The sequence below is a fragment of the Phyllobates terribilis genome, unplaced genomic scaffold, assembly GCF_046119375.1.
Source record: "Phyllobates terribilis strain yellow unplaced genomic scaffold, ASM4611937v1 Scaffold_5__5_contigs__length_657084704, whole genome shotgun sequence".
NCBI lineage: Eukaryota > Metazoa > Chordata > Amphibia > Anura > Dendrobatidae > Phyllobates > Phyllobates terribilis.
The window spans coordinates 62,792,312-62,817,894 of NW_027362765.1; the positions used below are offsets into that span (position 1 = coordinate 62,792,312).

A 25,583-nucleotide genomic window follows, 5' to 3' on the forward strand; every position below is an offset into this window, starting at 1 on the left:
TAGCCATACACCAGGGAAAGTCAGGACGAGGCACACGTGCGGCGATTGGTGAAGAGCCAATATAGGGACGGTAGTTGAGACAGGGTGACACTAGACCAGAATAGGATGTCTCCACTCCCCCCTTTCCCTGGTGTCTGGGCTACCTTTCCCTCTTACCTCTGTGTTGCACAGTCTTTCCCACACCTTGCATGACAGTATCATAAATCTCAGAAGTCTAAACAGACACCTGATTTGAAAGAAATTAAAAATGGAAACTATACAATCTACAGTAGACCTTCTTTTTTAGGACTGATTCGTGATGGTAGCAGACATAAACAAAGTATATTACCCAGAACTAACTCACAAAGACTATCAACGATTCCTTGGGGTAGCATCATTATTCAAGGGAAAAATATCTCACTCCCTGCATCAGGACCCACCATGTAGAATTTCTCTACCCCTCGTATCATCACCAAGATCATGGCAGAGGTGGCAGCTCATATCTGAGAAAAGGATATTCTCTTCATTGCCTACTTGGACCATTTACTGATTGTAGCTCCAAAAGAAGAAATGATTGAACACAAGAGAAAATTGGGCCAAAGTAGAGCAAGTAATGGAGATCATGACTCATCTAGGCTGGATAATTTTCAAACATCCATCTGATTCCACTTCAATATCAGTCATTCCTAGGGATTGTGCTGGACTTGTGATTCATGAAATGTTTTCTTCCTCTTGACAAAATTCGAAAAGTTTCCCTAACAATAAAACAATAATAATCTGCCTGTAAGGCAATGCCAATCCTGGGAACTTGAGAACCAATAACTGTGGAGGTAGAAGCACAGAATAGTGTAAATCCCTGATATAGGAGATAGGCTGAAACATTACACTCATAGAGTGGCACCTCACAGCCCACAGGTCCAAAGGCCGGTGTCTGATGAGCAGAGGTGCAGAGAAATGACTCCAAAAGGGTTGTTTTACATAGGAAATACATGAAGACCCTGGGGATGGACATCAGAACTTTTAACATTTACAATAAGTACCTCATAGACATCATTTATATGTCTTTTATGGGCTATCATGCATCACCTATGATCATATTCCTGTGTCTTCATGTATTTCCTATGTGCTATTAATTTTAGTATAATAATGCCCCTGTATCATAATGTACATACTCTAGGACAGGACATATACTAACTGTTCAAGGCCACTGAGCAAGTGTAATATCTGGACGAGTTTAAACATGGGAAATGAACAGCCTGCAACATGTACAGTCATGGCCAAAAGTTTTGAGAATGACACCAAAATTATATTTTCACATGATCTGCTGGCCTCTGGTTTTTATTAGTGTTTGTCTGATGTTTATATCACATACAGAAATATAATTGCAATCATATTATGAGTACCAATAGGTTATATTGACAGTTAGAATGAGTTAATGCAGCATGTCAATATTTGCAGTGTTGCCCCTTCTTCTTCAACACCTCTGTAATTCTCCCTGGCATGCTCTCAATCAACTTTTGGACCAAATCCTGACTGATAGCAGTCCATTCTTGCATAATCAATGCTTGCATTTTGCCAGAATTTGTTGGTTTTTGTTTGTCCACCCGTCTCTTGATGATTGACCACAAGTTCTCAATGGGATTAAGATCTAGGGAGTTTCCAGGCCATGGACCCAAAATCTCTATGTTTTGTTCCATGAGCCATTTAGTTATCACCTTTGCTTTATGGCAAGGTGCTCCATCATGCTGGAAAAGGCATTGTTGGGCGCCAAACTGCTCTTGGACGGTTGGGAGAAGTTGCTCTTGGAGGACATTCTGGTACCATTCTTTATTCATGGCTGTGTTTTTAGGCAAGACTGTGAGTGAGCCGATTCCCTTGGCTGAGAAGCAACCCCACACATGAATGGTTTCAGGATGCTTTACAGTTGGCATGAGACAAGACTGGTGGTAGAGCTCACCTCTTCTTCTCCGAATAAGCTGTTTTCCAGATGTCCCAAACAATCGAAAAGGGGATTCATCAGAGAAAATGACTTTTCCCCAGTCCTCAGCAGTCCACTCCCTGTACCTTTTGCAGAATATCAGTCGGTCCCTGATGTTTTTTCTGGAGAGAAGTGGCTTCTTTGCTGCCCTCCTTCAAACCAGCCCTTGCTCAAAGAGTCTCCGCCTCACAGTGCGTGCAGAAGCACTCACACCAGCCTGCTGCTATTCCTGAGCAAGCTCGGCACTGCTGGTAGTCCGATCCCGCAGCTGAAACAGTTTTAAGATACGGTCCTGGCGCTTGCTGTTCTTTCTTGGGCGCCCTGGAGCCTTTTTGACAACAATGGAAGCTCTCTCCTTGAAGTTCTTGATGATGCGATAGATTGTTGACTGAGGTGCAATCTTTGTAGCTGCGATACTCTTCCCTGTTAGGCCATTTTTGTGCAGTGCAATGATGGCTGCACGTGTTTCTTTAGAGATAACCATGGTTAACTGAAGAGAAACAATGATACCAAGAACCAGCCTCCTTTTAAAGTGTCCAGTGATGTCATTCTTACTTAATCATGACTGATTGATCGCCAGCCCTGTCCTCATCAACACCCACACCTGTGTTAATGGATCAATCACTAAAACGATGTTAGCTGCTCCTTTTAAGGCAGGACTGCAATGATGTTGAAATGTGTTTTGGGGGTTAAAGTTCATTTTCTGGGCAAATATTGACTTTGCAAGTACAGTAATTGCTGTTAAGCTGATCACTCTTTGATATTCAGGAGTATATGCAAATTGCCATTACAAAAAATGAAGCAGTAAGCTTTGGAAAAATTAATATTTGTCTCATTCTCAATACTTTTGGCCATGACTGTACATATAGGTCTATGTTTTAGGCCATTGGACTTGTGTAATATCTGATGTGTAATTTTCAGGGCATGTCCTAGGCTATTGGGTTTTTGCAATATACCTTTATATGTTACTTGGGGACAACCTTGTGTGAAAAAGTCACACACTATTTTTTGCGTGATTTTGTTAAATAGCATCCAGATCGTTCACTGTTTGTCTAATGAGATACATGTGAACTACTTCCTGAGTTATCGATGGGACAGGATTAGTGTCTTTGACACGACTATCTCTATATATTACTGTTATAAAAATTTTCTTGGGTCACGTCTTTGTCACGTTTATTTGTCTTTTGTTATTCAATTACTCATGGTGGTGCTACTTCTTTGCAGGGTCAATCAGGACAAGCCGACTTTCCTTAGGGAGCTAACCTCCGCAGCAAGGTAGCGTAATCATTAGGCCGAAACTAGGGACACTATGTCTACTGCTGATCCCTGTAACCTATCTCTGTCTGATAAAAAGACCCTTTTTAATATTGATCGATTAAAATTGTTCCATATAGTAGGTGGGTCTTTCTTATTGTGTTTCATTCACTTGGGACCTGATTAGGTATCTGAATTTTTTGTCGTTTTGAGCTAACAGACCCCCAGATTTTTTTCTGGGCTATAGGTCCGGGCATTGAATGTGCTGTTTTTCTGTATGCTCAGAATTTTTCTCTTCAGACAGGTTCTAATGTAAGGTTATGTGTTTCTATGCAAGTCGGCTAACTTAAAATGTGCACAAGTTACCCTTTCTAGCACTTAATGCAGCCAGGGCTGTAATGGAGTTTTCAAACCGGTGATATTTGTCTATCTTCTTCCTACTATTACGGCATGCACCGAATGGTACTGAATAGCGGTAAGTCCCACTTTTTACTGGTGAGGGTAGGAATATTTGGGTTAGGGAAGGGTGAGGGAGGGCAGGGAGGAATTCCTCATTTGATATGCAAATATGTTAGTTTCTGGACTGCTTGGAAAGATGGAGTTCAGGGATGTATAATGGTGGATAGACTGCTTTATGTCCTTATCTCTATCGCTATAAATGGGAGAGAAAGTTAATTTTGTATTTTGGAATATAAGAGGCTTGAAAGACAACTAAAAAAGACATGCAATATTTGAATATGTTAAAAAGGTCAACCTGGTTTACGAGAAACACTATGACAAGGGACTCTGTTAGTTTGATACATAGGTCCTGGATGGGATTCAGCATATATTCTCTGTATACCAATTATTCTAGAGGCGTCAGCCTTAGGCCACAGCCCCACTATCAGTATTTGGTCAGTATTTTTTCTCAGGTGTGGGAGACAAAACCAGGTGAGAAACAATCAGAGAAAAGGTATAATAGAAACAAGTCACCAATTCTGCATTTATCACCCACTCCTGGTTTTGTCTCCTACTCCTGAGAAAAAATACTGACCAAATACTTATAGTGGAGCCGTGGCCTTATAGTGCACAAAAATATTCAATTTTTAGTGTGTAGACTCTTTTAGAGATGATGAGGGGATATATATTGTACAGACGGATAATCGTTGTATGATATATAAATATCTATTATCAGAATTCATATCTAGTCCGAGGCTCAATATTACTGTGAAATCTAACATTACAGGATTCATATATATCTATATACAATAAGTGTCCGGCAGCCACACCCATACACTGAGGCCCCTGATCATGTGACCCCTGACTCCTCCCCTCCTGTGACCTCATCACAGGTCCTGTGTGCACAGAACAGCCATATATGTGGTGGCGGCTATACAGGTGGAGGTATGTGGAGATTCCCCATTACTGGGCGGAGGAGACATTAACCCTTAAAAGCACTGAGACTCTTTTGGTGTCTTGTGTTACCACTCTATAAGAATCGTAACGTTTTTGTTCTGTTTCCTGTAATAGATACATACGACCCAACTATTTAAGACAGGAAGTGAGGAAACGTATTGTTTTCATAGTACAGTGCCCCTTTTTTTGGGCCCCCACACAGTGTAATGCCCCCATTATGCCCCTTATGTAGTATGTATGATGCCCCCCACACAGTATAATGTTCCCACAGTACCGCCATCCCCCCATACACAGTCTAATGTTCCCATAGTACCGACATCCCCCTCATACAGTATATATGAGATCGTTTGGGGTCTCTGTGTGGTGTGAACAGTGACGTAACCGCTGTGAACAGAATGCGGCTTAGCTGGTTCCCAAGTCCACATTAGATCCATTCAGACAACTGCAGGATGAAAGGACAGAAGCCCAAAGAAGTTCTCACAAAATGCCATGATTTATCTTCTAGTTCAGTTTAGATTTTACATTTTCACACGGAAATGGGTAAAAATGGCATCAAATTTCAGATGAATGTACAAATACCCCATATGTGGCTGTACAGTACTGCATAGGTACGCAGCGAGACTCGGGAGGGACGGAGCGCTATTTGACTCTTGGAGAACCAATTTTTGTAGAATAGTTTGCGGAGTCCATAAACAGAGCCTGTAAGCGCCAAAAGAGCAGAATATCCCCTTAAGTAACTGCATTTTTGAAATTACACTCCACTGGGAATTTATCTACAGGGGTAGTGAAGATTTTGACTCGATAGGTGTTTCCCAGAAACAAACAGCAATAGATTTTGCTTAGTGAAAATTGCCCCATTAGCGAGACACATGAAAAGTGTACAACGAGGTGAAACCGGAGACATTTCCTTTTATATCATTGAGGTGGTTAAACCCAATGTGAGAGGGGGTGATCACAATAGATGTATCCTCAAAAAGGAAAGTGACTGGATTGTTAGACTGGATTCACTAGCCCCCAAGGAACTCAATGAGCAAATTTCCTATGCCTGTTTTGTATGAATACAACCCCATTCTGGATGACATTTTTGGGTTTTATACTCTACCCATTGCTACTCAGTTCCCCGTGAATGGGGTTCACATATTGTTGTACTTCATCGAGATATCTGAGCTTCTTAATCAGAATTATCAGTTACTATTTAGTAATTAACAACTGTTGTGTATCTCTATGCAATAGAGGTCAAATTTGACCATTTAGGAATATACTATGAGCTATCATCTCATATTTTATTGTTAGCCAAAAACTCACAAGGTATAACGCCTGCATAATAAGAGGGTCAACTTGAGGCACATGCCTCAGGTGACCCTTCTAAACAACTCCACAGGAAATGTATGACATAGAGGAGAAAGGTTGGAGTTTTGTTGCTTCAAAATGTAATAATCTTTGTTGAATATAAATATTTATAGATTACAAAACATGAATTGCTTTTAAAAATACATGACAAACAAACAGAGGTGCTGACAACTCAGTCTGGTGCTCAAAAGTATCAAGAGTCACAACAAAGTAGTCTGGTGCACTGTAACTATTAGTGACGTGGGCGCGTATGCGCCATAGACACCATGCGTGATTGGTCATCCTCTGTGCCATGTGATTAGTTGTCGCGTCAACAAAAGGTCCTGTTCGCCGATCCATTGAACATTCCCCCATGATGAAGCAGCACATATAAGCAACGAAATGCGAGGCGGGGATCTGGGTGGTCTTTTCCTTGGGCTGACAACTCCTACAGGGCTTTTTGGTACATTTTGACCCTTCTCTCCCCATAACAGTATTTTCTCTAATCCCCTCCACGACAGCACCAACAGGAGGTTGCCCACCCATCCTTATTAGGGACAGAAAACACAAGATTGTCTCTCTCCATCCTCAGTGTTTTTCCTGTCCCTAAGAGATGAAGAGGTTTCTTTCTGGGGGGCTGTGGCTGCCAAATAGCTTTCCCATTTTAAATACCCTAAGGCTTACAAAACCGATATAGTGAACAAACCGATCCTCACCGCATCGTACGAAGTTGCTTACCTGTTCACAAAGCAGGGCAAGCCGCACACCATCGGTGAAACACTCATAAAACCAGCAGCGTTAAAGATGGCGAATCTGATACTCGGAACAGCGGCCGAAGGTAAATTATCCCAAATTCCTCTTTCAAAGGACACCATCAGTGACAGAATAGAGTGCATGAGTAAAGACATCGTGGCTCAAGTAGTCACAGATCTAATTTCCAGTCCGGCAAAATTCAGCCTTCAAGTCGAAGAGACCACAGACGTTTCTAATCTAAGCCAGCTTGCTGTTTTCGTGCGCTATGTGAAAGACAACATGATAAAAGAAGAGTTTTTATTTTGTAAGCCTCTTACAACAACAACTAAGGCAGCCGATGTGAAGAAGCCTGTGGATGACTTCCTCAGAGACAACAATCTTTCATGGGATATGGTTTCTGCAGTTTGTACGGACGGAGCTCCAGTCATCTATTTCAAGTGTTTATTTCTGTTAATGTTGATGATTATGGCTTACCGACAATGAAAACACAAAAGTCATTAACTCAGTAAATTAGAATAATTAACAAAAAACACCTGCAAAGGTTTTCTAAGCATTTAAAAAGGTCTTTTAGTCTGTTTCTGTAGGCTCCACAATCATGGGAAAGATTGCTGACTTGACAGATATCCAGAAGGCAGTCATTGACACACTCCACAAGGAGGGTAAGACAGAAAAGGTCATTACTAAAGAAGCTGGGTGTTCACAGAGTGCTGTATGCAACCATATTAATGGAAAGTTGAGTGGAAGGAAAAGGTGTGGTAGAAAAAGGTGCACAAGCAACCGTGATAACCGCAGCCTTGAAAGGATTGTTAAGAAAAGGCCATTTAAAAATTTGAGGGAGATTCACAAGGAGTGGACTGCTGCTGGAGTCATTGCTTCAAGAGCCACCACACACAGATGTATCCAGGACATGGGCTACAAGTGTCACATTCCTTGTGCCAGACCACTCATGATGAATAGACAACGCCAGAAGCGTCTTACCTGGGCCAAGGAGAAAAAGACCTGGACTGTTCTTCTGTTGTCCAAGGTGTTGTTTTCAGATGAAAGTACATTTTGCATTTCATTTGGAAATCAAGGTCCCAGAGTCTGGAGGAAGAGTGGAGAGGCACACAATCCAAGATGCTTGAGGTCTAGTGTGCAGTTTCCAAAATCAGTGATGGTTTGGGGAGCCATGTCATCTGCTGTGTTTTATCAAGACCAAAGTCAGCGCAGCCGTCTACCAGGAAATTTTAGAGCACTTCATGCTTCCCTCTGCCGACAAGCTTTGTAGAGATGGAGATTTCATTCTCCAGCAGGACTTGGCACCTGTCCACACTGCCAAAAATACTCATACCTGGTTTAAAAACAACAGAATCACTGTGCTTGATTGGCCAGCAAACTTGTCTGACCTTAACCCTATAGAGAATCTATGGGGCATTGTCAAGAGAAATATGAGAGACACCAGACCCAACTATGCAGACGAGCTGAAGGCTGCTATCAAAGCAACCTGGGCTTCCATAACACCTCAGCAGTGCCACAGGCTGATCACCTCCATGCCACGCCGCATTGATGCAGTAATTGATGCAAAAGGAGCCCCGACCAAGTATTGAGTGCATTTACTGAACATACATTTCAGTAGGCCAACATTTCAGATTTTAAAAACATTTTTCAAGCTGTTGTTATAAAGTATTCTAATTTACTGAGATAATGAGTTTTGTGTTTTCATTGGCTGTAAGCCATAGTCATCAACATTAACAGAAATAAACACTTGACATAGATTACTCTGTTTGTAATGACTCTATATAATATATGAATTTAGCTTTTTGTATTGAAGAATTGAAATAAATTAACTTTTTGATGATATTCTAATTTTGTAAGAAGCACCTGTATGTGTTCGGGCCAGCACTGGATGATTTACTGGAGAAAGTAACCAATAAAAAGAAGTCTCTCCCAGAGCTGAAAACCCTCAAAAGAAGACCATTTCATCCCTCACAAACACAAAATTCCTCATATAGAGGAAAAGGTAAATCAGGACGTTGGAGCAATCCCAAAGGCGGAATAGGGAAAAGAATATTTCAAAACCAATGTTCTGATAGGCAATAACGCCAAACAAGTGGGAGGCAGAATCTCAGGATTCTTAGAATAATAGCGGGAAATAACATCAAACCGCAAAATCTTAGACTGGGTCAGGACAGGAATAAAAATAGAATTTTCCTCCTTTCCCCCACTGAAACTGGAAGTAGCATTTCTCCTATCAGCACAATTTCAAATCATCCTAGAAACTTCAGCAAATGCTATCATCAGCAGTAACTGCTCCTGTGCCAAAAGCGGAACAGGACAAGGGCCATTACTCCCAATTATTTCTGGTGAAAAAAACAAACAGAACCCACCATGTTATCATCAACATGAAGTGACTGAATCAGTATATACTTTACCAGAAATTCAAAATGGAGTCTGTAAAATCCACAGTCCCATTAATCAGCAAAAACTTCATCATGGCTGCTGTAGACCTCAAAGACGCATACTATCATGTGCCTATCCATCCAGATTACCAGCGATATCTGAGGTTTGCAGTCACCCTAAACCAGTATGGGTGCCACTTTCAGTTCAAAGTCCTTCCCTTTGGCATTTCCTCAGCTCCCTGGACCTTTACCAAAATCATGGCGGGGGTGGTTGCATTTATCAGGAGGGAAAACATTTGCATCGTTCTTACTTGGATGATTTCCTCATCATGGCTCCTTCTGTTCCCGACTTCAAAAACCAACTCCAATCAGTCCTATATATCCAAAGATCCTTAGACTGGATCATAAATCTGGAAAAACAGATCTAATGCTGTTAACCCAAAAGGTCTTCTTAGGAATCCTCTTAGATTCTCAGAATCAAAGATCCCCACTACCAGTAACCAAGCAGTTAAATGTGAATCCGGGTACTAAAGAACCAAAGGACGGTGTTCATAAGATTCGCCATGTCGATCTTGGGATCAATGACAGCTTGCATTCAGGCAGTTCCCTGGGCCCAGGCTCATGTGAGAATCCTCCAGAACTTTATCCTCTCGCTGGGACAGAAATCCAGACACACTCAACACCAGAATCTCCCTTCCCCACCATGTAAAATATCTCTCAACTGTTGGCTCAACCCAGAAAATTTGATGAAGGGAATTTTTTGGGTTCAACAACCAATCTCTCAGCAAAAGAGGTTGGGGAGCAGTTACATCCTAGGGGGTTTTCCAAGGCATCTGGCCCAAGAAGATGGATGACCGTTCTTCAAATTTTAGGGTTAGCAGTGGAGGAAGCCCTGAGGGCAGCAGGTTCTATACGCTAGGGAACTCATGTCATCATTTATTCAGACAACATGACAACTATGGCTTATCTACGTCATCAGGGCAGTACAAAGTTCGGGAGCCTAAGAGAAGTCTCAGCAAGAATTTTCTTCCGGGCAGAAAATCATCTCCTGTCTCTATCAGCCCGTCATCTAAAAGTAACAGACAATATTCAGGCGAACTTCCTGAGCAGGACGGATGTAAATCTGGAGGAATGCAGCCTCAGTTCAAAGGTGTTCCAGCTAGTAACCAAGAAATGGGGTCAACCAGAGGTAGACCTGTTTGCGAGTTGGCAGAATACAAAAATGGATCAATATTTCTCCATAGATCCAAATGAGACTGATTCAAGGGTAGATGCCTTTTCTCACCCATGGAACTTCAGGTTGGCCTACGCATTCCCTCCAATTCCATTACTACCGAGAACATTGCAAAAAGTCAGAATAGACAAGGTCAGGACCATTCTCATCACCCCTCTATGGCCAAAGAGAAGCTGGTTTGGGGCTCTGAACTTTCTAAACTCAGAAGAACCTTTTACCCTGCCACCAGACCTTGACCTACTTCATCAGGGTCCAATATTTCATCCAGCTCCCCACAGCTTATGCTTGGCAGCCTGATTTCTGAAGCCATAATCCTGAAAGCTAAAGGTCTCTCAGATATCGTCATAAGTACCCTACAAAAAAGCAGGAAGCAGGTCAATAATGCAATCTACCTTAAAATATGGATCTTCTCTGCATGGTATGGATCTACTCCAATCAATCCATTTCATCCTGATATTGCCAGGATATTGGACTTTTTACAGCATGGACTATCAAAAGGATTAAAACCTAGTACCCTGAACGTCCAGATTTCTGCTCTGAGTTATTTCTTTGACCAATACCTTGCATACCACCAGTGGATAAATATGTTCATGACAGCAGCCTCTAGAATATGTCCAAGAAGGCCCAATGTGATTCCATTCTGGGACCTGAATATAGATCTGAAGTGACTGACTGTCATTCCCTTTGAACCTATGACCCAAATTCAAATGGACAAATTATCCTGGAAAGCAGCTCTATTAATAGCCATAACACCAGCAAGAAGAGTCGGTGAGATCCAGGCCCTATCCGTTAGGGAACATTATTTTAAAATCCTGACTGACAGAATAGTCCTCTGCCTAGACCCTTCTTTCCTTCCAAAAGGAAGGCAATAATATTTTTATATATCCCTGGAAATAATTCTTCCATCCTTTTGTCAAAATCCAAAGGACAATAAAGAATCAGAGTCCAATTCTTTAGATGTTGAAGAACCATCCTCTACTATCTAGAACAGACAGAACCTTGGAGGAAAGATCAAAACCTTTTTTGTCCAATACTGGGGCCCAAATAAAGGGAAGAAAGCCTCCAAGAGCTCTTTAGCAAACTTGATTAATAAGGCAATCACAGAAGCACATAAAAATCAAGACCTGCCTCCTCCTGAGTCACTAAAAGCTCACTCCACAACAGCCATGTCTGTCTCTTGGGCCGAAAGGGCCAGCGCTTCCATCAAACAGATCTGCAGAGCTGCTACCTGGTCCTTGGTCCATACTTTTACCAGGCATTACAGATTAGATTTAATGTCTGTGAAAGATTTAGCCACCGGCAGGAAAGTCCTCCAAGCTATAGTCCCTCCCTAACGTTATTCTTTGGTATTTCTCCTGTTGGTGCTGTCGTGGAGGGGATTAGAGAAAATAAAATTACACTTACCGGTAATTCGGTTTCTAAGACCCTCCACGACAGCACAGGTAATTCCCCCCCATATGATACTTTATTTTCATTTAAATTTCTTGGTGTTAATAAATAATTCAAGCATTCATACTGTGTGGTCCTTGGAAAAACACTGAGGATGGAGGGAGGGGGAGGGCTATTTAGCCTCTTGTGTTTCCTGTCCCTAATTAGGATGGGGATGCAACCTCCTGTTGGTGCTGTCGTGGAGGGTCTTAGAAATCGAATTACCGGTAAGAGTGATTCTATTTTCATTGCAGGCTTGTTCATATTATGCTGGCATGTCTTCTTTATACGATTATAAGCATGCTGACTGAAGTTACTCTCCAGTATTACTAGCTTATTTTTAGTACTGTGACCCACACACCACGCTCTTCAGTGGGGCATCACTGTGTATAGGTGGGTGTTACGTGGGAGTCAGATCTTACCATACCATTCTCATGCATTTGTCAATCTTCCAAGTGAGATTTTCTTTGATTTAAATGGATAGTTACAGTGCACCAGACTACTTTGTTGTGACTCTTGATATTTTTCAGCACCAGATTGATCAAGAATGATTAATGTTTTGTAATTTATTTAATATTTATATTCAATAAAGATCATTACATCCCATATTTTATGTAGTGATATAGTGCCTATTGCATGATGGGAAGATGTGCAATACTTGTTTTTAGTCTACCATGACGCTGATCTAAGGGGGATGATTTTTCTATATTGGTGGGATACAATCCAAAATCATTATGCGCTCCGGCGTAGAACTCATAACTATGGGCAGGCTCAGTCACGAGTACGAGTAGCGTGGCGGCAATCAGTTTATTTGGCATTTCAGTTTAAAGCACATTGCTTCCAGACATACACACTAGGGGATGGACATTATTGGACCCCTTGCTCATGAGAAATAGCGCAGGCACAGTACATTATTGTAGACAGACTTCATTCCATATATTCTATGACAATTCACCTCTAGGAATGGGAATGGGTCTCCTAGTCTGGGGAGTGGTTTTGGATGAAGTGGGACATTTAAACATAGACTGACTATTAGGCACACTATGCTGAACATCATCAATTATCATCAATGTATCAAGCCTCCTGATGAACCTGTTGGGGAATCCTGTTGAGGTGGATTATTGAAACATTCTCTGATGAGTACCTTCCCTTTCCTTTATATATACCTTGAGACATATCTGGTCCTATTTAATGTATCAGTGTATTTATATATATATTGTAATGCAGCGGCTTGCTGCATTACTAAAATGTCCAGGGGGTGTGTTCTGGCTGACCACGTACCTCCCCTTCAGGTGACTGATCACATGATTGTGACATCATAACAGTTCCTGTTCACACAGAAGGATATATAAATCCTGGTGGTTTTGAAACAGTGGAGAGGCAAGAGGCCTGGTCCCTGTGTCTGGGACACCATTAGCCTTGAGAGGCAAGAGGCCTGGTCCCTGTGTCTGGGACACCATTAGCCTTGGAAGGCAAGAAGCCTGATCCCTGTGTCTGGAACACCATTAGCCCTGGAAGGCTAATAGAGCTGATAGAAGCAGCTAAGACCCGTCAAAGGTAAAAACGGTGCTTTATAAGGACATTGTTGTTACCTTGCTGAAATCTGTATTTAAAGTCAAGCGGGCATAGCTGCCACTGAAAAGGCTCTAGAATATTACATGTGTAACATTCCTGCTAGCCACTGAGATGGACTTGTTATAAGCAGTTTATGATGTGTAATAAACTGCTAGTCTTCATATTACCGGAAAACGTTGCATGTGTGCTTTAATTCAGAGGTCCCCAACCTTTTTTGCACCAGGGACCGGCTTTAAGCAAGACCAGTTTTCCATGGCCCGGTGGGGGTGGGGGCGGGGCTTTGGTCATATGGGGGTGGGGTTATGGAGTGGTGGAGCTGTATGGGGAGGATGCTGGCGGGACCTCGGTGTACAGCGCTGCTAAGTAGCAGCATTGTACATTGAGCGTCAGTGTATACAGCGCTGCTGCTTAGCAGCGCTACACACTGAACACCGGTACCGGGAGCCGCGTCACTGAAGCCAGTCTGCTGCCCCAGCACGCCCCACATAACATGTTCTGCCGGGGGCGTGTCAGTGAGGAGAGCCTGCCGCCCCACCCCGTCAGGAACACACCATGCTGTGCAGGAGGGCCGCGTCACTAAGACCCGCTCCGTGACGTACAACAGGTACCATGCTGTGCTGTGGAGGGCTGCGTCACTAAGACCCGCCCGACGCCCCACCCCGTCCTGCATAATGTTCTCTGCCGGGAGCTGCGAGCTGTCACGGCTATGGCAGAAAACATTATAAATCCATAATATCTATTGTAAATTCTACAATAGCTCAGAAACCGGTGAATCGCTCCACACAGAATAGTGGCCCCCATATAAGGCTCCATACGGAATACTGGTCCCCATATAACGCCCATACGGAATACTGGCCCCCATATAACGCTTCATACGGAATACTGGCCCCCATATAAGGCCCCATACGGAATACTTGCCCCCAAATAAGGCCCCATACGGAATACTTGCCCCCATATAAGGCCCCATACGGAATACTTGCCCCCATATAAGGCCCCATACGGAATACTTGCCCCCATACGGAATACTGGCCCCCATATAAGGCCCCATACGGAATACTGGCCCCCATATAAGGCCCCATACGGAATACTGGCCCCCATATAAGGCTCCATACAGAATACTGGCCCCCATATAAGGCTCCATACAGAATACTGGCCCCCATATAACGCTCCATACAGGATACTGGCCCCCATATAACGCTCCATACAGGATACCGGTCCCCATATAATGCTGCATGCAGGCTGTTACCCCCCACATAATGCCCCATACAGGCTGTCCCCCCCTTATAATGCTCCATGCAGGCTGTTACCCCCCACATAATGCCCCATACAGGCCCCTCCCTTTTAATGCTCCATGCAGGCTGTTACCCCCACATAATGCCCCATACAGGCTGCCCCCCCCTTATAATGCTCCATGCAGGCTGTTCCCCCCCACATAATGCCCCATACAGGCCCCCCCTTTTAATGCTCCATGCAGGCTGTTACCCCCCACATAATGCCCCATACAGGCTGCCCCCCCTCTTTATAATGCCCCATGCAGGCTGTCACCCCTCCTCTTTATACTGCCCCATGCAGGCTGTCACCCCTCCTCTTTATACTGCCCCATGCAGGCTGTCACCTCCCCTCTTTATAATGCCCCATGCAGGCTGTCACCCCTCCTCTTTATAATGCTCCATGCAGGCTGTCACCCCTCCTCTTTATACTGCCCCATGCAGGCTGTCACCCCTCCTCTTTATACTGCCCCATGCAGGCTGTCACCCCCCCTCTTTATAATGCCCCATGCAGGCTGTCACCCCTCCTCTTTATAATGCTCCATGCAGGCTGTCACCCCTCCTCTTTATACTGCCCCATGCAGGCTGTCACCCCTCCTCTTTATACTGCCCCATGCAGGCTGTCACCCCTCCTCTTTATAATGCCCCATGCAGGATGTCCCCCCCTCTCTTTATAATGCCTCGTGCAGGCTGTTCCCCACCTTATAATGCCCCATGCAGGCTGGTCCCCACCTTATAATGCCCCATGCAGGCTGTCACCCCTTCTCATTATAATGCCCCAAGCAGGAATCCCCCCCTCTTTATAATGCCCCATGCAGGCTGGTCCCCACCTTATAGTGCCCCATGCAGGCTGTCACCCCTCCTCATTATAATGCCCCAAGCAGGAATCCCCCCCTCTTTATAATGCCCCATGCAGGCTGTTCCCCACCTTATAATGCCCCATGCAGGCTGTCACCCCTCCTCTTTATAATGCCCCATGCAGGCTGTCACCCCTCCTCTTTATACTGCCCCATGCAGGCTGTCACCCCTCCTCTTTATAATGCCCCATGCAGGATGTCCCCCCCTCTCTTTATAATGCCCCGTGAAGGCTGTTCCCCACCTTATAATGCCCCATGCAGGCTTGTCCCCACCTTATAATGCCCCATGCAGGCTTGTCCCCACCTTATAATGCCCCATGCAGGCTGTCACCCCTCCTCATTATAATGCCCCAAGCAGGAATCCCCCCCTCTTTATAATGCCCCATGCAGGCTGTCACCCCTCCTCTTTATAATGCCCCATGCAGGATGCCCCCCCTCCCCTCTTTATAATGCCCCATGCCTCCATACATTAAAAAAAAAAAAAAAATCAAATACTCACCTCCCTTCTCCTCACCTGCTACCTGCTGCCCGCTGCCTGCTGCTCGGCTCCGAACTCCAGCGTTGTCGTTGTCTTCCCGCTCAGCGCTCCCTGTGACGGCTCAGGGGAGGGCGCGGTGTAAAGACGTCACCGCGCCCTCTGACCTGAGACGTCACAGGGAGCGCAGAGCAGGAAGACAGCTGATCTGCGGAGGCACGGGGAGAGTTAAGTATCGGGCTGCCGGGGCCCTGAGCAAGCGGCGGAGAAGGGCGGGCGCTGACACCGCTCTCCTCCGCCCATAGCTCAGCGGGGTGCGCGACCGCCAGTGGGCCCCTCTGCCTGCTCAGAGCCCCGGCATTTGCCCGGGTGCTGACGCCGGCCCTGGTCAGCGGCGCCGCGGACCGGCTGAAAAACCCCAACGGCCCGGTCCTGGTCCGCGGACCGGCGGTTGGGGACCTCTGCTTTAATTGACCCAGTGAAGTGAGTGCCCCTCAACATATTCATTAGCGCTACCTTACAATTGGTTGGAGAAAGCGGGCAACTGCAGCTTGGTTGCAAGGGGTAACGGCACAGGACAACGAATGTGGATGCAAGCATCTGGCTGTGACTCGGCGGGGCCACGAAGATTAAAGCATCTGGCTGTAACTCGGCGGGGTTATGAAAATTGTCGTCGCACTCAAACCTGGTTTGCTGTGGCTTGGTAGGGCCACGAAAATTTTTCCGGGGAGAGTGGTGTGAATTGTCTAGTGTGAACAACGTACCGCGATGGCTATGAATGGAGCAGTATCCCCAGATGGAATGGAGAAGTGGTTGGATGACCGGCTGCAGGCGTTCTGCAGCAAAATGGAGTGTCCTGAAGAGGTGCAGGAGCTGATAAAGATGGCTGTTAAGGGAGCAGCAAATGAGACTGAAGCTATTGAGCGATTAAAGTGCCAGTTAAAATCGCAGCAGCAGGCATTTGAGAAACGACTACAGGACTCGCAGCAGGTATTTGAGAAACGACAACAGGTCGTGGTACAGGAAGGGCAGGAGTTGTTGGCCCTTTACAGAATGGCGGCAGGGGACCATTCCTTGAGTTCTCCTGTGGCGCCGGTACTATCCCAGAGTGCCCAGGGAGCTAGTAAGATATGTTGTGAACTAGGTCCTAAGACTAATGCGTTTTTTTTTTTTTAAAGTACCCCCTATAGGTGTGGTTGTCCAAAAGGGGGCCACGAAGATTAAAGCATCTGGCTGTAACTCGGTGGGGTTATGAAAATTGTCGTCGCACTCAAACCTGGTTTGCTGTGGCTTGGCGGGGCCACGAAGATTAAAGCATCTGGCTGTAACTCGGCGGGGTTACGAAAATTGTCGTCTCACTCAAATATATATATAATCAGGGTTAACTAGGGTTTCTGAGGGACAGCCACCGGTGAGTAGAGGCGCCATTGTCATTCCTTAGGGTGCCAACCTTCGCGGCTAGGCAGTATCAGCTCTGTTTCGGTACTGGGTTGAGTCAGGTACTGACTGTATCAATTAATCAGCAGTATCTTTGTTTACATCTGTTTAAATATATCCACAAGTCATTCAGCTTGTATTTTTTCTAGTTTTAAGGATCTGTATATCGTTAGTCCAGTTTTTAATGCATATATTTAATAAAGGTTTAACATTTTATTTTGAAGGGTGGGGGTTCCCACAGTAATGCCCCCTACACACACAATTTGGTACCGTCCACACCACCGACTATCCCATGGCTAATTAATAAATACTCCGCCCCATTCTTGGTACAGATACTAATGAACCCAGGACCTATGAGGTATTTACCACACGACAGTTGGATAGGCAGGGGCATATAGAATGGTAGAGTTGGATGGTACCTCCTGGGTCATCTGGTCCATCCCCCTGCTCAGTGCAGGACTCACTAAATCATCTCAGACAGATATCTGTCTAGCCTTTGTTTGAAGACTTCCATTGAAGGAGAGCTCCCCACCTCTCGTTGTCAGCATGTTCCACTCGTTAATCACCCTCACTATCAAAAAGTTTTTTTTCTAATAGCTAATCTGTATCTTCTCCCATTCAATTTCATCCCATTGCTTATAGTCTTTCTTTGTGCAAATGAGAAGAAAGCTGATCCCTCTATAGCGTGACAGCCCTTCATATATTTGTAGAGCGCTATTAAGTCTCCTCTCAGTCTTCTCTTTTGCAAGCTAAACATTCACAAATCCTCTAACCGTTCCTCATAGGACATTGTTTGCAGATCGGTCACCATTCTGGTCGCTCTTCTCTGAACTTGCTCCGGCTTCTTTATGTCTTTTGTAAAATTAGGTGCTTAAAACTGGATACAGTATTCCAGATGAGGTCTTACCAAAGAGAAGAGGGGGATAATTACTTCATGTAATCTAGACTGTATGCTTCTGTTAATGCAACCCAGAACTGTGTTTGCCTTTTTTGCTGCTGCATCACACTGTTGACTCATGTTCAGTCTATGATCTATTAGTATACCCAAGTCTTTTTCACATGTACTGTTGCTTAGCTCTATTCCTCCCATTTTGTATATGTTTTTTTCATTTTTCTTGCCCAGATATAGGACTTTGCATTTCTCCCTGTTAAAAAACATTGTGTTAGTTACTGCCCACAGTTCCAGTTTGTTTCTATCTTTTTGAATCCCCTCTCTCTTCTCTAGTATTAGCTATCCCTCCTAGCTTTGTGTCATCAGTAGATTTAATCAGTTTACCCTCAATTCCTTCATCTAAATCATTGAAAAAGATGTTGAGGCATCAGACAGTACGTTCTGAATTAAGCAAAGATATAGGCAGTGGGAATCTGGATTCCAGGCAGGAAGCATAGCGGAGACAAAGAGCAGGGTGAAATCCTTAGCTCAGGCCAGGAGGCCTACTTAAATGGTAAGGAACTTTTCCCTGGAGGGCAGAAGGCCTTATTAAAAGGGGATTAAGTTAAGGAAGGATTCCTTATCTTAGACTAACAGGATTTAAGCAAACAATTCTTTAGGCTATGTGCCCACGAAGCAGAAATGCTGCATATTTTTTACGCTTCTCCCTGGCAGGAAAAACGCATGGGGATTTTACATGCATTTTTCCCGCCAGGTAGAAGCGTTTGTCAAGCGTTTTTGCATGCATTTCTGCATGCGGGTTATCAAGCGCTTTTCCAAGAGATTTTAGCATCACTTGGAAAAGTGCTTGACAACTTGGTCACACTATATAAATCCATGCAGCCGGCATGGATTTATATAGTGTGACCAAGTAATAGTTAAAAAAAAAGAATGAGAATGGTAAAAAATAAAGATTATACTCACCTTCTGATGTCCCCCGGTCTCCTTCTCCGCTCCGCCCGGACTCCCCGGTGTCTCGCGGTGGTGTGAAGGACCTGCGATAACATCATTGAGTCATGTGACAGGTCACGCGACCTCCGACGTCAGCGGTCGCGTGACCTGTCACATGACTCAATGACGTCATGTCAGGTCCTCACACCACCGCTAGCCGCCCAACACATCGCACGCATCAGTGAGGAGGCCGGGGGACATCCGAAGGGGAGTATAATCTTTGTTTTTTATATTAAATTCTTTTTTTTTTACAGTTTCTATGGTACCTAGGTCTGGATGAGAGTCTCCTCTTCTCCAGACCTGGGTACCATCCGCTCATTGAACCGTGTGATATCCGCATGTGCAGATGCAGTGATGCGGATGTCACACGGTCCAATGCAAGTCAATGGCGGCGATTACGCTGCGTGTCCGCAAAATTAATGGACATGTTGCGTATTGTTCCGCAATGATAATGCGCAGCGGAAATTTCCGCAGCATGTGCACAGCGGATTATCATTGGGGACCATGGGGCACTTATTACCAAGCATTTTTTAAGCGTTTTCGCTGCAGAAATTCCGCAGCAGAAACGCTTGAAAAACACATAGTGGGCACGCAGCTTTATGCTAGAGAGGAAGCTATGGTGCCACCAAACTGGCACACAAGTCTCCTATGGAGAGCTGAAGATGCTGTGCCGCAGCAAGGAGTGTGTGGTCATCCTGGAATGGACTTTGAGGCTATGTGCCCACGATCCAGAGCTGCCTGTGGCCCTAACGCTGCACAACAGCCGAGTGGCTTCCTCCCTCATTTATGCAAATGTGTGGCCACAATTTTTTTTTTTTAACATGCTGACTTTCCTCATTGATGTTAATCTATGGGGAAAATCCACAAGAGAAATTGACATGTTGCGGGTCTGAAAGACGCACCGCATGTCAGTTTCCGCGGGTGATCCCCAGCTGCACAGAGGCGCATAGTGAACATGGGATTTCTAGAAATCCAATCCACTATGCCTCTGGCCCTCCCTAATAGACTTTCATACATTGCAGGCCCAGGCACCATTATTAGGCATTTAAGTATCATAGTAACTAGGCAGCCCTATACTATCGAGTACTTGGTGGAGGAGGGGTATTCAGCCGAGCTCTGTCAAACCTTCTCAGATGACTGGTTGTGGTCATGCTCTACCGTTTCACTGACCATTTGGTATGTATAAAATTTCCCTAGACCCCTGATTTTCCACAATCTCTATGAATTTTTTCCATTATATAATAACTCTTTCACTATAGGATATCCAATATTCACTATTCGCAGCAAATCCCGACCATATACACTGTGTTCCAAATTATTATGCAAATAATATTTTCTCAGATTTTCCCAAATTACCTATATGAATTGCAGTCATTGTAATTTTCCAGTCAAATAACTATTAGAGTACAATTGAAAGGTTTTTGTACAAACTGCCTATGATAACAGTATATTTTTTAAAAAATAAAAAACTCAAACTGCACTCAAAATGCATGTTCCAAATTATTATGCACAGCAGAGTTTTCAACCTTTTCATTTTAATAAAGAACAAAAAAATGGTCATTTTTGAAATTATAAGCATTAGCAGGTTGTTAGAAACTGAAATCAAACAGTTTTCAACTCAAAACTTTATTCTAGGTGATGTTACATTTGCACATAGGACCCCTTGTTCGAAAGGAGCTTCTGAACTCTCTCGTCCATTGAATTTGTCAGGTTTTGGGCGCCGAAGCCCGCGCTGAACAGGGGGTGACAGCCTGGTGCATACTATTACGCCCCTGGCTGTAAAGGGGCTAATATCTGCTTTTTTTCTGGTGTTTCTATTGTAATATAGGAAAGCCTAAGGCCAGAAATAAACCCCATAAAACACTGTACGTGGAGACTTTGGTATCAAATCATTTCTGCCCGCGGTGTTTGTGCAAAGAAAAAAGCTTTTATAAATGCCTTAAACTTCTGTGTGTGAATCAGATATGAGATCTAACGTGATAGAAGATTACAGTCCGGGGAAGATGGGAAACATTCATATAGACGACCGGAGGTGATGTAGTCAGTGACGACTCTGGCCAAATATGTTTCTAGAGCTGTAGTAGAAGATGAAGATGTCGCTTTCACCAAGAAGTAGTTATTTCTCAAGTCTCATCTAATGAATATCTCCTGCAGTATTGCTAATGCCAATTCCAGAGTCGATAAATGAGATGAGAATTAGCATTATGGAAGATGAGTCTATGAGAAAAGTATTCAGCTGCAGACTCCAAGGAAGAAACTGCTTGTTGTCTGTGGCCTAAAATATAGTAGATGTAAAGAAGAAAACTAAATACTGTAAAATAATAAATCTCCTCATATGTTTCCCTTATTATCTCCAGTAATTGTATTATTACACAGGATTTTTATGATGTTACATCGGCTCAGCTTCCTATTCAGATCTCTACAATATCGGATCCTCTCAGTGAAGATCTTCTAGATAAGAGAATTTTCCTGATTTACTCATCAAAGATGGATATGGACAGAGACAAGATGGCAGAGAAAATATTACACCTCACCCTAGAGATCCTCTTCCGTCTTACTGGAGAGGTGAGAGATTCTGATGACGTCACATTACATCTTTCTTATCTATGGGAATAACAGATGGACAGAACTGGAGAGGTGAGGACTCTGGAAATGTCTGTAGTGAGATTTATTAATGTGTCTCTCCATAACCAGGATTACACAGTAGTGAAGAAGACTTCTAGTGAGCACTGTCAGGCCCCTGTGTATGAGGGATGGGGAAGACCCCTGAGCCCAATCACGGAGCCTCCACCTCACCCCCTGATACATGAGGACATCAATGACCAGAAGATCCTAGAACTCACCTACAAGATGATTGAGCTGCTGACTGGAGAGGTGACACTGCTGGGAATGCTGGGACATTATACAGTAATGCTATGAAGGGATCGGGAGGATGACAGTATCCTTGTATCTTTCAGGTTCCTATAAGGTGTCAGGATGTCGCTGTCTATTTCTCCATGGAGGAGTGGGAGTTTTTAGAAGGACACAAAGATCTGTACAAGGACGTCATGATGGAGGTTCCCCAGCCCCTCACATCACCAGGTAATAGACAGGACTAAATACACACGGCCTATAATTATCTGTATGTAAAGAATGAATTCACTCCCTGTATGTGTTTTCTCCAGATCTATCCAGTAAGAGGACAACACCAGAGAGATGTCCCCGTCCTCTTCTTCCACAGGACTGTAAACAAGAAGATCCCAATGTTCCTCAGGATTATCAGGTAGATGGAGAGAAGGTGTCATGAGATCTCCCCTATGATGTGTAGATGGCTGTGAAGGTCTTGTGTTCAGTGTTGTTTTATCCACCAGTATTATATGTTTTATACTTGTGTAATGAGAACGGTGGAGATGGCAGGATTAGAGCTGATCATACATGTGACTTCTCCATCTGTCAGTGACTTTTACAATATTTCTTTCAGGGTGAAGATCTGACCTATATTAATACTACAGAGATATATGGTGATGACTGGTGTAAAGAGGAGATTGCTACATTTGGCTACCCAGGTGAGTAGTAACCACTAAATGCAGAGAAGTCACAGATTCTTCTCGGTCACCGGCTGTGGCTGCTTTATCGCTGGTGTAGTCTGGCCGTATCACAATTTTGCCTCTTGACCACAACATTCTCCTCCTCCCAGAACTGTTCAAATAAGTTTGAATATTGAAAGCCCTTTTCTATAGAGCTTACAACTTGGATGATCCACCTAGCCCCTGGAATTAGAAGACGCTGATCATTACCTGCCCAGATCTGTAAACTACAAAGTAAAATGACAGCGTACGTAGAATGTGCTGACAAGTTAGAAAATCACTTGAAGAAAACTATTATGATGGGTCTGTAAAAGAAAGCGGAGGGCAATGATGCTGTTGTCCTCCAAGATCCCTGATATCTTATTGGATGAATCTACCTTCTCTCCTTTCTGTGCTGCTGAATATGATCATATGATCACATTTTATGGTCGACAATATTAAATGTGCAGTGAGGGCCAAGTGTGAATTTCTGTACAATAACAACAGTTTCCCTTTATCCTGACTTTTCAATTTCTTTTAAAACCAACTAACTTCAAACAGGATTGTGATAAACTATAGAAAAAAAATTACACCTGTGCCATGATATATCTCTAAGCTGTGTGTGGCTGATGGCTGTAATATACATTTATTCAAATCTACAGGACATGTGTTGGCATGGCTCGAACCCTGGTTTAATGGATTCACTCCACGTCCTAAATTCCATTAAGTTTTCGATCCTAAGGAATTCAGATTACTGCACAATCACTCCTGAAATGGGAGCACTAATACTTTCTCTAATCTTCTGGTCAGGACTCATAGTATTTCCAATGATCTACCATAAATGAATGAAACTCCGGTTTAGTGTTGGAGTTCTCCACCCAAACATATGTTGTTATTGAGGATGTAACATGTTTTTTATTCTATATCTTTTTTTAAAGGTTTATTATGTATGATGGTTTGATTGTGGTGGAATCGGCCAGCTTCACTTATGTGAGTCTGTATTGCTCTGATAGTCTTTAAAAAAAAGGTCTCCATTGCCTCTTCCAGATGCCCGAGATCTAAATGTAAGACACCTCAGCTCCGCACTATTATAAAATATTAGACATTTAATGAGAATATTTCTTCAAGAAATTAATCCAACAGAAAATATTGTGCCTTACGATAGTATAGATTGCCAAGAGCCACCAAGCCCCATACTCTAATTACCCCTGAGAGGTTTCACCACTATTTACTCTTTCTATAGTGATGAAGACTGTTGAGTTTGATCATTTCACTAGATGTGTTATTGTCTATACTCACAGTTTTTGACTAAAGTAGCTAGTGTCCAAAATAGGGATTGCCTTGCCCATCACCCTTTAACCCCTCTACATGGATCTGGACTTAAACAGAGACCTCTAGGCTTGGGCCATGGTGTTACCTGCTGTTTTGTGGTGTGAGATGGCAAGAAGAATAGTCAGGTAGCTGAGTCAGAGCCAGGAGGGCACAGAAAATACAAAATCAGAAGACACATGAGTAGTCAGTAAATGGGCCAGGGTCACAACAGGAAACAAATACACAAGCCGGGAGCTGAGTGCAGAGGACTGAACCAGAGGAGAACAAGGCTGTATCTGGCAGCTTCCGGCAATATGCTTTGACCTTTAGTAGGGTACGGTGCTTTCCAATTGGCTGAAGTAGGGAACAGATTACAGCAGCTAGACAACACACACACTTGACGCGCCCCCAGGGCCGTGGGGTACTCGGCAGCCGGGCCTCTGGACACCGGTTAGCGGGGAATATCACGGTGGCTGGCTCATTCCGTGACCCAGGGCGGTCAGTGCAAAAAGGGGTTATTTTTAGAAAGTTTTTTGACGCCACCTGTGGTGTCTGGTGAGGATCACCAGCGCTGCAACAGTCCTCTGAGGCAGATGTTAGGGCAGCTTGTGATGGGACGGCTCCCCACAGGTGGAGCAGGCCTCAGGGCAGTGTAAGTGAATGGTGGTTGCACTGGCCGTTGTAGTGGACGAAATAATTGGACAGAGGCGGTGCAGTGCAGTCATCCGTGTCTTTACTCACAGTTCTTAAGGCAGTCCTCAGGTGCACAGTACAGGTTAAGGGCTCCCGCGTCGCGCTGCGTTCACCAGGCAGGGGTTCAATCCTTCCTCAGGCTACTTGGGAATACCTGGCAGAACCCCACTTTCTCGTGTTCCTATTTTGACTGTCTTCACACTGGTCTTTCTCCGTCCTGCTCTGCGCTGCCCACTCTCAGTCCTGTTCAGGTACTTGGAAGTCCCTCCTGTCCGTCGGAGTTACACAGTCTTGCTTGACCCTCAGGGGACTAGAATGCGGCTGCGATCCCTCTGTCTTCTGACAGATGCGGGGCGTGTGGGTGCCGTCCTGCACGCGCCGTACCCCCTGGGATCCTTTCTTAGAATGGAGCCTACTCCCTGCTCCCCACCTGGGCCTCCTGACTTGGCCCTACTTGTGGAGCAGATCTCCTAATGAGACTCTGCTCCCGGACTGTTCTTCTGAACTGTCCCGAGCTGTTCTTCTGAACGTCTCCCTAGAACTGAACCTGCCATCCTAAGATGGCTTCCCTATTTATACTCCTACCAAAGTGCTCCCTCTAACTACTTCCTCCACTCACACCCACTACTGTTTCCCCCTACCTTTGGGTTCCCCCCCACTCCAGCCAGGGTCAGGGCTCAGCAGCTGCGCTCTGCTTGTTGCCCTTCCAGCCGGCCTGGAGCAGTGTAGTGTTTAATGCAGGTGTTTGGGGTTCCGTGCAGCACTCCCTCCTTACCTGAGAGAAGGGAGACACCACACCTCTGGGTGAGGTG

At 44.4% G+C, this 25,583-nt stretch overlaps 2 protein-coding genes across 5 annotated transcripts in view; both read left to right on the top strand.

The window, feature by feature from the left end:
- Positions 1-25,583, top strand: part of LOC141271986 (uncharacterized) — a 1,184,418-nt gene that overhangs the window by 829,172 nt on the left and 329,663 nt on the right. The window lies entirely within an intron of this gene.
- Positions 4,513-25,583, top strand: part of LOC141271987 (uncharacterized) — a 41,562-nt gene continuing 20,491 nt past the window's right edge. For 2 of the 4 annotated variants that reach the window (XM_073682246.1, XM_073682247.1), the window contains exons 1-6: positions 4,536-4,594; positions 21,580-21,787; positions 21,917-22,096; positions 22,180-22,303; positions 22,387-22,484; positions 22,683-22,767. In XM_073682246.1, coding sequence (XP_073538347.1) covers positions 4,569-4,594; positions 21,580-21,787; positions 21,917-22,096; positions 22,180-22,303; positions 22,387-22,484; positions 22,683-22,767 — 721 coding nt within the window. In that variant the 5' untranslated portion in view covers positions 4,536-4,568. Of the gene's footprint in view, positions 4,595-17,081; positions 17,315-21,579; positions 21,788-21,916; positions 22,097-22,179; positions 22,304-22,386; positions 22,485-22,682; positions 22,768-25,583 lie in introns of all 4 variants that reach the window. The other 2 variants (XM_073682248.1, XM_073682249.1) reach the window with 2 other exon arrangements.